Consider the following 11,659-nt stretch of genomic DNA (forward strand, 5'->3'; position numbering starts at 1 on the left):
ATCTCGTCGCAGTTTGACGGATAAAATTATCAATTATTCTCTATTATTACAGAAATTGGCGTTTCGCGGAAACGTTGAGAATTTCGTCGAATTTGCGCATACCCGAGTCGGCTATTCGTCGCCGGAGCACAATTCCCTTCAACATTCGCGGCTTCGACGGACAAAAAACTCGAGAATCACTACTTCGCGCGCATCGCGTTTTCGCGCAACTGCACTATTTCTGCACGTTCGCGCGTGTGGGACGGGGGGGGAGGGGGAGGCGGGCAGAGCAGTTGCATCTCAGCCGCCCGCCGCGTGTGGCGCGCCGAACGGTAGATGTCGCTGCCTGTGCAGAGTCGTTTCCTTCTGCCTCAAGCGACATCCCGTCCCCGAGCCTCTACCCAAGCCGGCGTCAGCCGTGGTCAGCCGAGAGTGAAGTTGTGCGATTCATCGCGACTGTTACGTCCCGCCGGGCAGGAAGGTACACGCGAAAAATCGAATCCGATTTTTTCCCGTCGATCCCGATCACCCAGACGCGCGCGCCCGCGGCCCGGCACCCCGGCGAAATTGACCGTGGTGGACACCCGCCTCCGCTCGGCCGTCCGTCCGGAGGAACGCCATTGTCAACCGTACTGACTGTGCGGCACGGTGAGTGTTACCGTTCATTTTCACGTGCGTCACCGCGTAAACCCGGGAAAAGAGCTTCGTACACGCGCCCGTGTCCGCGCGTCCGCCCCGGCCCGCCGCGAGAAACGTCGATCGGGCCGACGCCGCGGATCGCGCGGGAAAATCGCCGCGCCGCGCGGCCGCCAGTTCGCGCGAGGCAAATCGGAGGGAAAATTCCGGCTCCTGCGGGCGCCGCCATTCCCCGCCGTCGCGCCGCCGGCACACGGTTGCGGCGCGACGGCGGCAGGGCAACCCCCTCCGGTGAATACCGGTATATACAATACACCGCCGATCCCCCGACCGGCTTTTCCCTCGCGATTCCCTCCCGATCGCCGATCGCCAGCGCGAAACCGCTCGTTGCCGTCTGCCGCGCGAACCCCCCTCGTCCTTGTCGCGACAACCGGATCCCTCCACGGTCACGTTTCGAACGCATGATCGCCGAGGGTTTTTCCAGTAAATTCGATCGTCGATCGTCGGTCCAGCCCGTCTCTCCCTGTCGCAACCGGTCTCTCGGAGCGCTTCTTGCGGATGCCTCTCATTCCCGCCGTCCCGGCCGCGTGTTAAAGTCCGTGCCGCGTGCATCGCTCGTGTGGCTGTCGGTTCTCATCAGATGCACGACCATTGAACCAAGTATCTCTCTCTCTCTCTTTCTCTAACGTCGTTTTTCGCATTTTCAGAAACCGTGTGTGTGTGTGTGTGCTAGCCCCGATTTCGACGAAAAATTAGCTCGAGATGGCAAACGAGCCCGATATGCCCACCTTCAAGTGCGTGCTGGTCGGCGACGGCGGCACCGGCAAGACCACCTTCGTCAAACGGCATCTGACCGGCGAGTTCGAGAAGAAGTACGTCGCCACGCTGGGCGTCGAGGTCCACCCGCTGATCTTTCACACCAATCGCGGACCGATCCGCTTCAACGTCTGGGACACGGCCGGCCAGGAGAAGTTCGGCGGCCTCCGCGACGGCTACTACATTCAGGGCCAGTGCGCCGTCATCATGTTCGACGTCACCTCCAGGGTGACGTACAAAAACGTGCCCAACTGGCACAGGGATCTCGTACGTGTCTGCGAGAACATACCGATTGTTCTCTGCGGCAACAAAGTCGATATCAAGGACAGAAAAGTCAAGGCCAAGAGCATCGTGTTCCATCGAAAGAAGAATCTACAGGTATTTTTTTTTTATGTGCGACGACTACACTCGTGCGAACCACACGTCCCTCTCCCTTGCGCTGCCTCTCAAGTACGTTGCATCTTTTTATTCTCCTTTACTGTAATTCCATCAATGATGATTCGGCGATCTGATATAATCTGAAGTTGCGTCAACACTCTCTGTCCCTCTACTCTGAAAGCCCTATCGTCGATATTGTATACAATCTTACGGGACGTATAGATAACGTATGACCTTTCTGTGTTACAGTACTACGACATAAGCGCAAAGAGTAATTACAACTTTGAGAAGCCGTTCCTGTGGCTGGCGCGCAAGTTGATCGGTGATCCAAATCTGGAATTCGTCGCTATGCCCGCGCTGCTGCCGCCGGAGGTCACCATGGACCCGCAGTGGCAGCAACAAATCGAGAAGGATCTCAAGGAAGCTCAAGAAACAGCATTACCAGAGGACGACGAAGATCTTTAGTTTATTTAACACTGGGGGGATGGCCTTTACGGAGAGTAAGGCCTATTTACGCGGGTGCTCCTCGGGTTGTATCGCGCACTCGTACATCTTCATAGAGGTCGAGGATTCTTTCTTTGAGAAAAAAAAAATAATAATAAACTTTTACATGTAATAATTTAGTTCGATGCTTTAGACTGGACTCACACAACTTCTGTGAACTTGCTGCATGTTACGTCTCTATAGCCTTAAAGATGGGTCGCTTGAATGCGTTATAATGTGGAATGCGCTACATGTGTGTGATGGTGGTGTATGATGCGATTTGCACTTGGATGTCTAGATTTTGTAAAATTCCCAATGCAATGATGGTGATAATATATTGTCACGTAAATTTGTGAATTAAGACACGGAATAAAGTATAATAATGGTGAAACTGAAGTAACGACTTGTGTGATAACGAGTTCATCCGAACAGTCCGTTGAAGTACTACAAGTTATATACAACGTAATAGCGAAACAACTGAAGGAGAGATTCATGGCATTTTCCGATTCGCTCGTTTGTATAGATGTGCGTGCGTGCGTGTTTATGTACATATATACATAAGAAATGGTGGAGTTGTGTAAGGCGTGCTCTGTATATTAAACACAATCGCGCTAACCCACTTTAAGGCGTATAAAAAGTAACGTTGTTTCTTTTCTTTTTTATCTTTGTTTTATTTTCATATACTTTCCCGACACACAAAGTATATAGAATAAAAACTGCCAATTCTGAAATAGATATACAGTTGCGAGCAAAACTGCCGTCGGGTTCGGATGTGGTAAATTAGAGTTGCACTAGCATCCAATGCAAAAGTCTTTTTCTCTCTCTACAAGTTTCGGTATAAGTTTCTGTAGCGATCGGCTGAGTCGATCAACCGCTGGGGAAGGACACAGACTCGGTGCGAGTCACTTCAATCTCGCTACATAGAACAAGACGACACGTTTGCTCTCGATTGAAGACAAAAATGTGTGCACTATACAACAGATCAGCATGCCACCACGATTGATTTACAAGAAAGAATCTTGCGATACATGCAAAATTAATATTAGAAATTAGTTATTGTTTGCATACTTAAGTATGAACAACAGAGTAAAACTGGACTGAAATATCATTAAAAAGAAAAACTAACTTATGCCATATATATATATATATAGTATATATAATATATATATATATATACACTTTTTCTTGGTAAAACTGCTTAAGAAACTTACTAGCGTGTGAACTGAAGGGTACGAATGTTGAGAGAGAGAAAGAGAGAGCGAGCGACCATCTTTCGTGAGTAAGCGTCTCCCGTGGTGTAGTCTTCTATTTTAATGAAAGAATGTTTCGAGATTGAAGTGAAACACATTCATAGCCTGTTGCGTCTGCCCGTTTCGACGAGGACTGTTTGCTATTTTTATAAGCAAAAGATGAATGTATGATTTGTTCGACTTGAATTACATATGAACAGTTTTTTTTTTTCTACAAAAAGGAAATCCGTTTTGTTAGCGAGTATGCGAAACCGTTAAATCTCTCCCTTTGAAATCCTCATTCTCATTACTCACGAAAAATCCAATAGAGAAAAAAAAAACGTCACGTGTAAATTACATCGCTGAATATCTTAACGTAGAAAGGGAAACTAGGAATGACACACTGCAACATGTATATTTAATTCTTGTATACTTCTTAATAGCGTTTCATTGTTCTGCTCGAGGCAGATTGTATCGCGCTGATGTATGAACTTTAATAAATTATCAAACTGTTTTTAAAGCTACACAATGCCCCCTCGGATTCAGTCAATTATCATGTAATCCGTTTTTATTAACGTATTATTTATTTAAAATTTTACTCGTACAATATGTATGTATATACCTCAATGTAGATGCATGAAAACTGAAGAAGAAATGAAAGCAATACTTGATAAATATATGTCGACATCTGAATTGATATAATCACACTTGTTCTTTGTTAATTAATAAAATACGATTCACAATTCGTAATGTAATAATAAGAAAAATGCGTTCTTCAAATACATAATCAAATTACGTATCCATTATTACATCTAATCTAATCAATCATACTTCCAATAGCGTTTCATTGTTCTGCTCGAAGATTATCGCGCTGATGTATGAACTTTAATCTGACAGTGTCGTATCTTGCGCATCTGTAAAACTTTCATTTCAAAGGAATGTCAGATATTTCGGTTAGACATTCATTTGCAAGTTTCGATTGAGATCCGACTGTCTTAGCTGACACGGTTTTTCTTTATTACACAGCACAGCATTTCTGCTTTATCTTTTAACAAATATTTATTAAGTCTAATTTTTTTGTGCATTCTTTTCCTTCTTCAGTATCGCCTTCTTGCCCTCGAGAAGCTCATGTCGCTCATTGTCCGTGAGAGATTTCAGGGTGTTGGTGACCACGCCAGTTCCCAGAGTTACCGAGCCGTCTCGTAATGTAAAACGCTGTCCCTTCTCCAATACCATCGGTCTAATCAACTTTAATACGAGTCTGCAGCAAAGAACATAGCGATATATAATATATAAAAATGAAAACGTAAAAAAAATAATAAAAATCTCGGTAAAATAAATCGAATATATCTAGCAAACAACAAAACGTCTCGTTATTAAATCACAACATGACAGGAGATCATAGGCCAAGAAAAGAGCAAATTTTTAACGGTGTGTTACATTAACCGGGCTCTGCCCAGAATCCGGAATATCGGTCATTATGACTGCTAAGGTTTTTACTCAAATTGTGTTCTGAATTATCCCATTCCAAATAATCAAAGACCAAAAATTGGTTGAAAAGTGCGATAGCCCCTCAAAAAATGAATGAAACTCGTATTTTTTTGAAATAGCGGTCATTGTGACGGGGTGTTCCATGTAACCGGGTATCCAGAGGTGTTCCGGGTAGAGGGTTAACTTATATTTCAAACAATTACAATACTATACAAAATCGCGATATTAGTTGTCGACTGTCACTACAGCCTTCTTCAGCCGCTCTAATTTAATTAACGCTTTAATACCCGCTATCCTAATATCATAATAAATATTGAATATGAAATACGTAACGCAAATAAATTGATCAGGATTTGTCGTTGAATATATTTCATTTTATAGTACTTAACACATTATAACGACAAATCCTGATCAATTTATTTGCGCTGCATATTTCATATTCGATATTTATTATGACATTAGGATAGCGGGCATTAAAGTGTTAATTAAATTAGAGCGGCTGAAGAAGACTGTAGTGACAGTCGACAACTAGTATCGCGATTTTGTAATTGTTTGAAATATAAGATGTTAATGTGACACCCAGTTAAGAATTTGCTCGTTTCTTGGCCTATGATCTCCTGTCATATTGTGAATCGAATATCTTACGTGCTGTCTTCTCCTGGCATCGCCAAGTCTTTTCCCATTATGCTGCACTGCGCCGCAACGTCCCACGTTTTGCAGAACATCTGTAATTGTATCATATTCGCAATTGGTTTTTTTCTGCCACCCTCTTCCTTGCTCAATATGTACACTTGGGCCTCTATATGATCGTACGCCTTCATGGAGCCAGGTTTACACATTATCATGCCCCTTCTCACTTCGTCTCTCTTCACGCCCTTCACAAGAGCGCCGAGTTGATCCCCGGCGTGAGCTTCCTCCAATATCTGATGAAACATCTCTATGCCTGTGATTACGCTTTTCAAAACTTTGTTGTAGCCGATAAATTCGCAATCCGTTCCCTTCTTCAGTTTGCCACGCTCCAATCTACCGGTGACTACGGTGCCTCTACCGGGAATAGAATATACATTTTCCACCGGGAGCAGGAAGGGCTTATCCAGTTCTCTCATTGGAGTCGGAATATATTTGTCTACCATTCCCAACAACTCCATGATAGCCTGCGCACCGATCTCGGGCTTTTTTCCCTCGAGCGCGCAGAGCGCACTGCCTTTCGCTATCGGAATATTATCGCCGTCGTAACCCATTTCGGAAAGTAACTCTCGCACCTCCATTTCCACTAATTCTATCATTTCTGAATCAGCAGCATCGACCTAGAAAACATCGAATTTTGTTATAAATATTACCTTAAGGAGTCACGCCACTCCTGAGGCCTCAAAATGATACCTAAGTTTGAGATATTTTTGTGGGTAAATAGATAACTTTATTTAAAAGCTGTTTAGAGGATATTGTTGTACATATATAAGAAAGTAAAAAAATATTTTTTTATGTACAAAATGGCGACACAATAGCCTACTTGCGGAATCCCTTTTTTTTCAAATCGGTGTACTGGATTCCAGGCACACGGTTCAACTTTAAACAAAACACAAACAATTTTCATTATCTATGTATTAAAGACTACAGAAGTACGTAAGGATTTATAATTTTTTAAAATATTGATTTTTCTCGAAATAGCAACTATTTTTATAAAAAGTTCATATTTTGGTTAATACAAGTTTTTTGTAAAAGAGCTGCCATTTTGAGAAAAATCAATATTTAAAAAAATCCCTACGTACTTACTCTAATCTTTAATATGTAGATAATAAAAATTCTTTGTGTTTTGCTCAAACCGTGTGCCTGGAATCCTGTACACTGATAGAAAAAAAGGGATTTCGCAAGTGTAGGCCAGTGCACCGTCATTTTGAACATAAGAAAAATAAAAAAATATTTTTTTTGTTTCTTATATATGTACAATAATGTCCTCTAATAGAATGAGTACTCAAATTTTGTAAAAGAATTCCCTGAAAATTCCCGGATTTTCCAGGAATTTTATTCAAAATTCCAGGTAAGATTAGAGAATTTCTCAATAAAACTTTAAAATAAATTAGGCACTAAGAGTTCTAATAACGTTAATAATAGAATTTGATGCGTGAAACAATTTAATCTTCTCCTATGTACAATAGTTACCTCTCTATACCAAATTTTTCGAACGTAACGAAAAATTTTGTATGAACATGTAATTACATATGTGAAGATTAAATTGTTTCGCGCACCAAGCTCTGCGTTATTAGACTCTTAATGCCTGATTTATTATTTCCGGATTATCGTTTTTTAGATTGAAGAGTCTTCATATAGTACATGTCAATTTTTAAATAAATTAACTTTCAATATCAGGGGCCTTCGATTCAATATGGAGCCACGTTTACTTTCTAAAGGGATAAAATTCAATTTTAAAAATTCAAAAAATTTCCCTGAGTACTAGTAAAATTCCATGAGAATCCATGATTTTCAAGGGCAAAAATGAAATTCTCTGAGAATTCCAGGTTTTCCCGGTTTTTCCCAGTAATACCCATTCTGTCTAAGCAGATTTTAAATGAAGTTATCCATTTACCCACAAAAAATTCCCAAACTTAAGATATTATTTTAAAACCTTAGGGATGGCATGATCCCTTAATTTACTCTTAGAATATTTTTCGCTTGTCATTTTAATAAATACCTTATTGATAAAGACAACAATATGCTGGATACCAATCTGTTTGGCAAGGAGCAAGTGTTCTCTGGTTTGTGGCATCGTGCCATCCGTGGCAGCGACAACCAGTATAGCACCATCCATCTGAGCAGTTCCTGTGATCATATTTTTTATGTAATCGGCATGACCCGGGCAATCTGTGTGTCCATAATGACGACCTTCCGTCTGATATTCAATATGCGCAACATTAATAGTAATGCCACGGGCCTTTTCTTCAGGAGCATTATCAATTTCGCTGTATCCCTTAGCTTTTGCTAGTTGCTTCTCGGACAATACTGTTTACAACAAAATTTTCTATCAGTTTACACTCTTATTTACAAGGTAAATAATCATCCTGTAAACAAGATAAATACCTTTGGTAATAGCTGCTGTTAAAGTGGTTTTACCATGGTCTACATGACCAATAGTGCCTATATTGCAATGCGGTTTATTGCGATTGAATACCTTTTTTTCGGCATAGAATCTCTGACTGGTAACAGTTGGAAGGAACAACCGGTTATTCAACTCCCGACGTTGCTATAAAAAAAAACACATAAAATAATTTTTATAATAAGTGAACAGTATTTATGTTATAACTAAAAATGGTAAATTAATGAAACAAAAATTTAAAAATTAAAATAATTGAAATATTTGGCTCTGAGATGAATAAATAAAAAAAATAACTACAATACTTTGAAGCAAACGGCAACATAATTATAAAAGCGTGGTAATGTGCGTTTATTACAAATTATAAAATAGAACTGTGCATACATTTTGACCCCTGAATTGGACCCTCTTTCATGTGTATAAAAATGAAACGTGATATTGATTCCCTTTGCTTGCAAACTTTGTGAGTCCAATTTGCTCCTTCATTCATGATAATAAGATCACGGAAACCGATGTGTCAATTTTACTCACAGATTTCTATACATATATAGAAATCTATGGTTTTACTAATGTCAAAATTATAATCATTTAGAGTCAGCTGTAATATAAACCAAAAGTGCTGAAACATCATTTGTGTGCTTTGTATAGAATGAATTGAAATTATCAAACACAGAGAAAATTTTCACACAATTTCAATTTGGATGTCGTAAAGATGTAAGGATGAAGAAGCTCAGTAACGTCCAATCTTAAAAATAATATATATTTAAGTTTATATCTACACAGTGTGTTACTGAACTTCTCAATTCATTTTACTCGAAAATCATAAATAATTAATAACTTTAAAAAACTATAAGCCTTGCAAGTCTCTGGATGTAGCCTTTAACAAGAGAGACTGTTTATATTTGATAATCTCTGTCACTTATCCTAACTCAATCACTAACAGAGAAGACTCTATATCTATCTGACAATTGGGTCTTTCCATTCTTTTTACCTATGCAAGTTTTTACTTTGTATTTATTTTTTACTAAAATTGACTTTAATTTCCATCTTATTTCAATTTGTTCCATAAAATTATATAAATACATGTTTTAACAGTTTCGGTTCATATTACAGCTGACTCTAAATGATTACAATTTTGACATTAGTAAAATTGTGACAGACCATTTCTTCTGATTTCACTACCACAAAGGAAGGAGCAAATCCGACTCACAAAGTCAGCGAGCGAAGCAAATCAATATCGTGTTAATCCTTATGCATTAAAGAGGGTGTAAGCCAGGAGTCAAAGCGTATGCTCATTCTCTTTTTTTATAATTTATAATAAACAAACATTACTATGCTTCTGTAACTGCATTGACTCCAAAGAGCATTTTAATTATTTTCCTGATTAATTTTAGGAAATTAGTAGAAAGAAATCACATATACTCTAATATTATGTAATGTAAAAATAATCGCGATTTTTATTAAAATGTTGATTAGAGTGGCGCGCATTTACGATCCAATTTTCATAGATAATAATTTAGAGATTTGAACGCTGGCTCTTATGCGAATAGCGTGGATTCGCGATCGTTAGTCACAAGTCCAGAGGAAATTACTGAATCTTTGACGACAACCATCCACTTACACATTTCGACAGTTGCTTCGCGAAGATGATCCGCTTGAGAGTCTGCCTCAACACTAAAACAGAAAGATAGATTTGCATGACAAAAGCCAAATATTTCGCTACTAGTCCGCGCCTAACCTCATCTTTTTTACAAAACTCGATTTCGATTGGAAATCGATAGAGGTTTCGGCAGGACAATACATAAAAAGATTAGCAAAGGTTTGCTTTAAAATCCTGTTGCTGTTGCCAGTGTGGACATATATTTAGCATTTTGCTTACCGGGACTAAAAATCGCCCTTGTGGAAATAAACGCCATGTTTCTCGTATGGTGTAGCTAACGTGAAATTGAGTGAAATTACGCAGATGCTGTAAATTTCCGGCGTGTAATGAAACTAGAGTTATCAGGGGTGCGTTCCAAAACTTACCCGAGTAAGGTAGAGTCCTAGATTATCAGAGAAGCGCGATCGGCTTATGGCAATATCGCAAAAGTACTAGAAAATATTAAAAATGGCGTCGAATGGCCAATCATGGCTGCGCACAGTGGGATGGATTGCCGAAAAAGTGGCCAAAATTCAGAAATTACATTATTACAAAAAGCTATATTTATAAGTTTTTCGATTTGCTGAACATGATTTTGAATTTAGAATTACAATTTTAAAATGGCGGATCCAATATGGCGGATTTAAATTAAAAATTATTGTCTGAAATGCATAATAGTTATGGTTTCTAAGAGTTTTTTTTTAGTCACGTATCTCATTTATTATAAACTTAAAATACGTAAAAAATAATAAAACAATAAAAATAACAAAAAAACTAAAAAAAAAAAAACGGAGTCGTTATAGTCACCACGTTCTAGTTTGTGACTTCGAGTTCGGCAGAGAACGGCAATGCACAAAAATTAAAAATTTTTTAATTTTATTTTTACTAGCAGCATTGTAAAATTGTATGTGTAGCCTATATCTGCACCTTTCATATCGACATTTTGAGTTGTCTTTTGATGCTATAATCATGATTAACCACCCAGAAAAACCTTGAGATCAAGGTTTAAGGTAAGGAATTAATGTTGACATATAACGGCTCATTTTTGGCATCAAAACAGAACAAATGATCAAAATTGACGCTTGATATTTGTTAATTTTTGAATTCAGATTCGCCATATTGAATCCGCCATTTTGAAATTTTTAATTTTGAGATTAGAATTATGTTCAGTAATCCGAAAACTTATAAATATTGCTTTTTGTAATAATAGTAGCAATACAAACGCGCGCTTTGCGCGCGCTCTATTTAACTGCACATTTACTTTTTACTATATTGAAATTGATTGACTAAAATTATACATCAACCTCAATACATACAACTGTTAAAAGTCAATGCAATGACAATCGCTCGTGAAGTTAGCGCAGCGAGAAAACCAATCAGCATCGCGGAAAAGAGCCAACAATAAATACTTCGAGACTTTAGAGATTTCGATGGATTCGACTATATCGATTTAACATGCACTTTTTTAGATAGGATAATATATCTTTGACTTCTGCCATTTTTTAGGCATACATCCCACCGCGATACATAAATTTTAAAATTTTATAAACTTTCAGCTTCAAAATTGAAATTAATTTATGGGCAAATTTGGGCATATACAAAGCTATAAATATACATCCCATACAATCAAATAATACTATATGCTCATATGAAAATTCAAGGGATCAAAAAAGATCAAACTAATGAAAGTTTGCATTATGTTGAAAATACAGTATAAAACTGTGTAGTAATTACTCTATATACACGAATCGTAGTGATTAATTGTATTTATATTGCATCCTTTGACTTTGTATATATGTGACATACAATGAAAAAATCAAAAAGAGTTACAAATTTCAAAACTATATTAGAGATAATCGAGTTTATTTCTATAAAGCTTATCCAAATTTTTATAATTATTATTAGGTTTACTTACACATA

At 38.6% G+C, this 11,659-nt stretch overlaps 2 protein-coding genes across 3 annotated transcripts; one reads left to right on the top strand and one right to left on the bottom strand.

The window, feature by feature from the left end:
- The first annotated feature begins 357 nt into the window (after positions 1-357).
- On the top strand, positions 358-2,952 carry LOC105458721 (GTP-binding nuclear protein Ran). Of its 2 annotated transcripts, none has more exons than XM_011704240.1 (3): positions 358-460; positions 1,323-1,809; positions 2,059-2,952. In XM_011704240.1, exons 2-3 carry the CDS (start codon positions 1,378-1,380, stop codon positions 2,272-2,274), a joined length of 648 nt encoding a protein of 215 aa, XP_011702542.1. In that variant the 5' UTR covers positions 358-460; positions 1,323-1,377; the 3' UTR covers positions 2,275-2,952. The 2 variants fall into 2 exon arrangements, with proteins under 2 accessions (XP_011702542.1, XP_011702541.1); XM_011704239.1 differs by having other exon boundaries at positions 360-627.
- A 1,371-nt stretch (positions 2,953-4,323) lies between these two features.
- Positions 4,324-10,098, bottom strand: LOC105458722 (elongation factor Tu, mitochondrial). The gene is made up of 6 exons (XM_011704241.1): positions 9,980-10,098; positions 9,722-9,774; positions 8,088-8,250; positions 7,702-8,009; positions 5,658-6,319; positions 4,324-4,782 (listed from the first exon to the last, which is right to left on the bottom strand). Exons 1-6 carry the CDS (start codon positions 10,014-10,016, stop codon positions 4,590-4,592), a joined length of 1,416 nt encoding a protein of 471 aa, XP_011702543.1. The 5' UTR covers positions 10,017-10,098; the 3' UTR covers positions 4,324-4,589.
- Between the last annotated feature and the right edge of the window lie 1,561 nt (positions 10,099-11,659).

The sequence above is a fragment of the Wasmannia auropunctata genome, unplaced genomic scaffold, assembly GCF_000956235.1.
Source record: "Wasmannia auropunctata unplaced genomic scaffold, wasmannia.A_1.0 LD334382.1, whole genome shotgun sequence".
In the NCBI taxonomy this organism is placed as follows: domain Eukaryota; kingdom Metazoa; phylum Arthropoda; class Insecta; order Hymenoptera; family Formicidae; genus Wasmannia; species Wasmannia auropunctata.

Excerpts from the sequence above, each read along its gene's own strand:
- LOC105458722 (XM_011704241.1), bottom strand. The coding sequence starts at position 10,016 with ATGGCGTTTATTTCCACAAGGGCGATTTTTAGTCCCG. Across the intron at positions 9,775-9,979 it reads AAGGGCGATTTTTAGTCCCG|TGTTGAGGCAGACTCTCAAG; the intron begins GTAAGCAAAATG and ends TTTCTGTTTTAG. Across the intron at positions 6,320-7,701 it reads TTGTTGTCTTTATCAATAAG|GTCGATGCTGCTGATTCAGA; the intron begins GTATTTATTAAA and ends GATGTTTTCTAG.
- LOC105458721 (XM_011704240.1), top strand. The coding sequence starts at position 1,378 with ATGGCAAACGAGCCCGATATGCCCACCTTCAAGTGCGTGCTGGTCGGC. Across the intron at positions 1,810-2,058 it reads ATCGAAAGAAGAATCTACAG|TACTACGACATAAGCGCAAA; the intron begins GTATTTTTTTTT and ends TCTGTGTTACAG.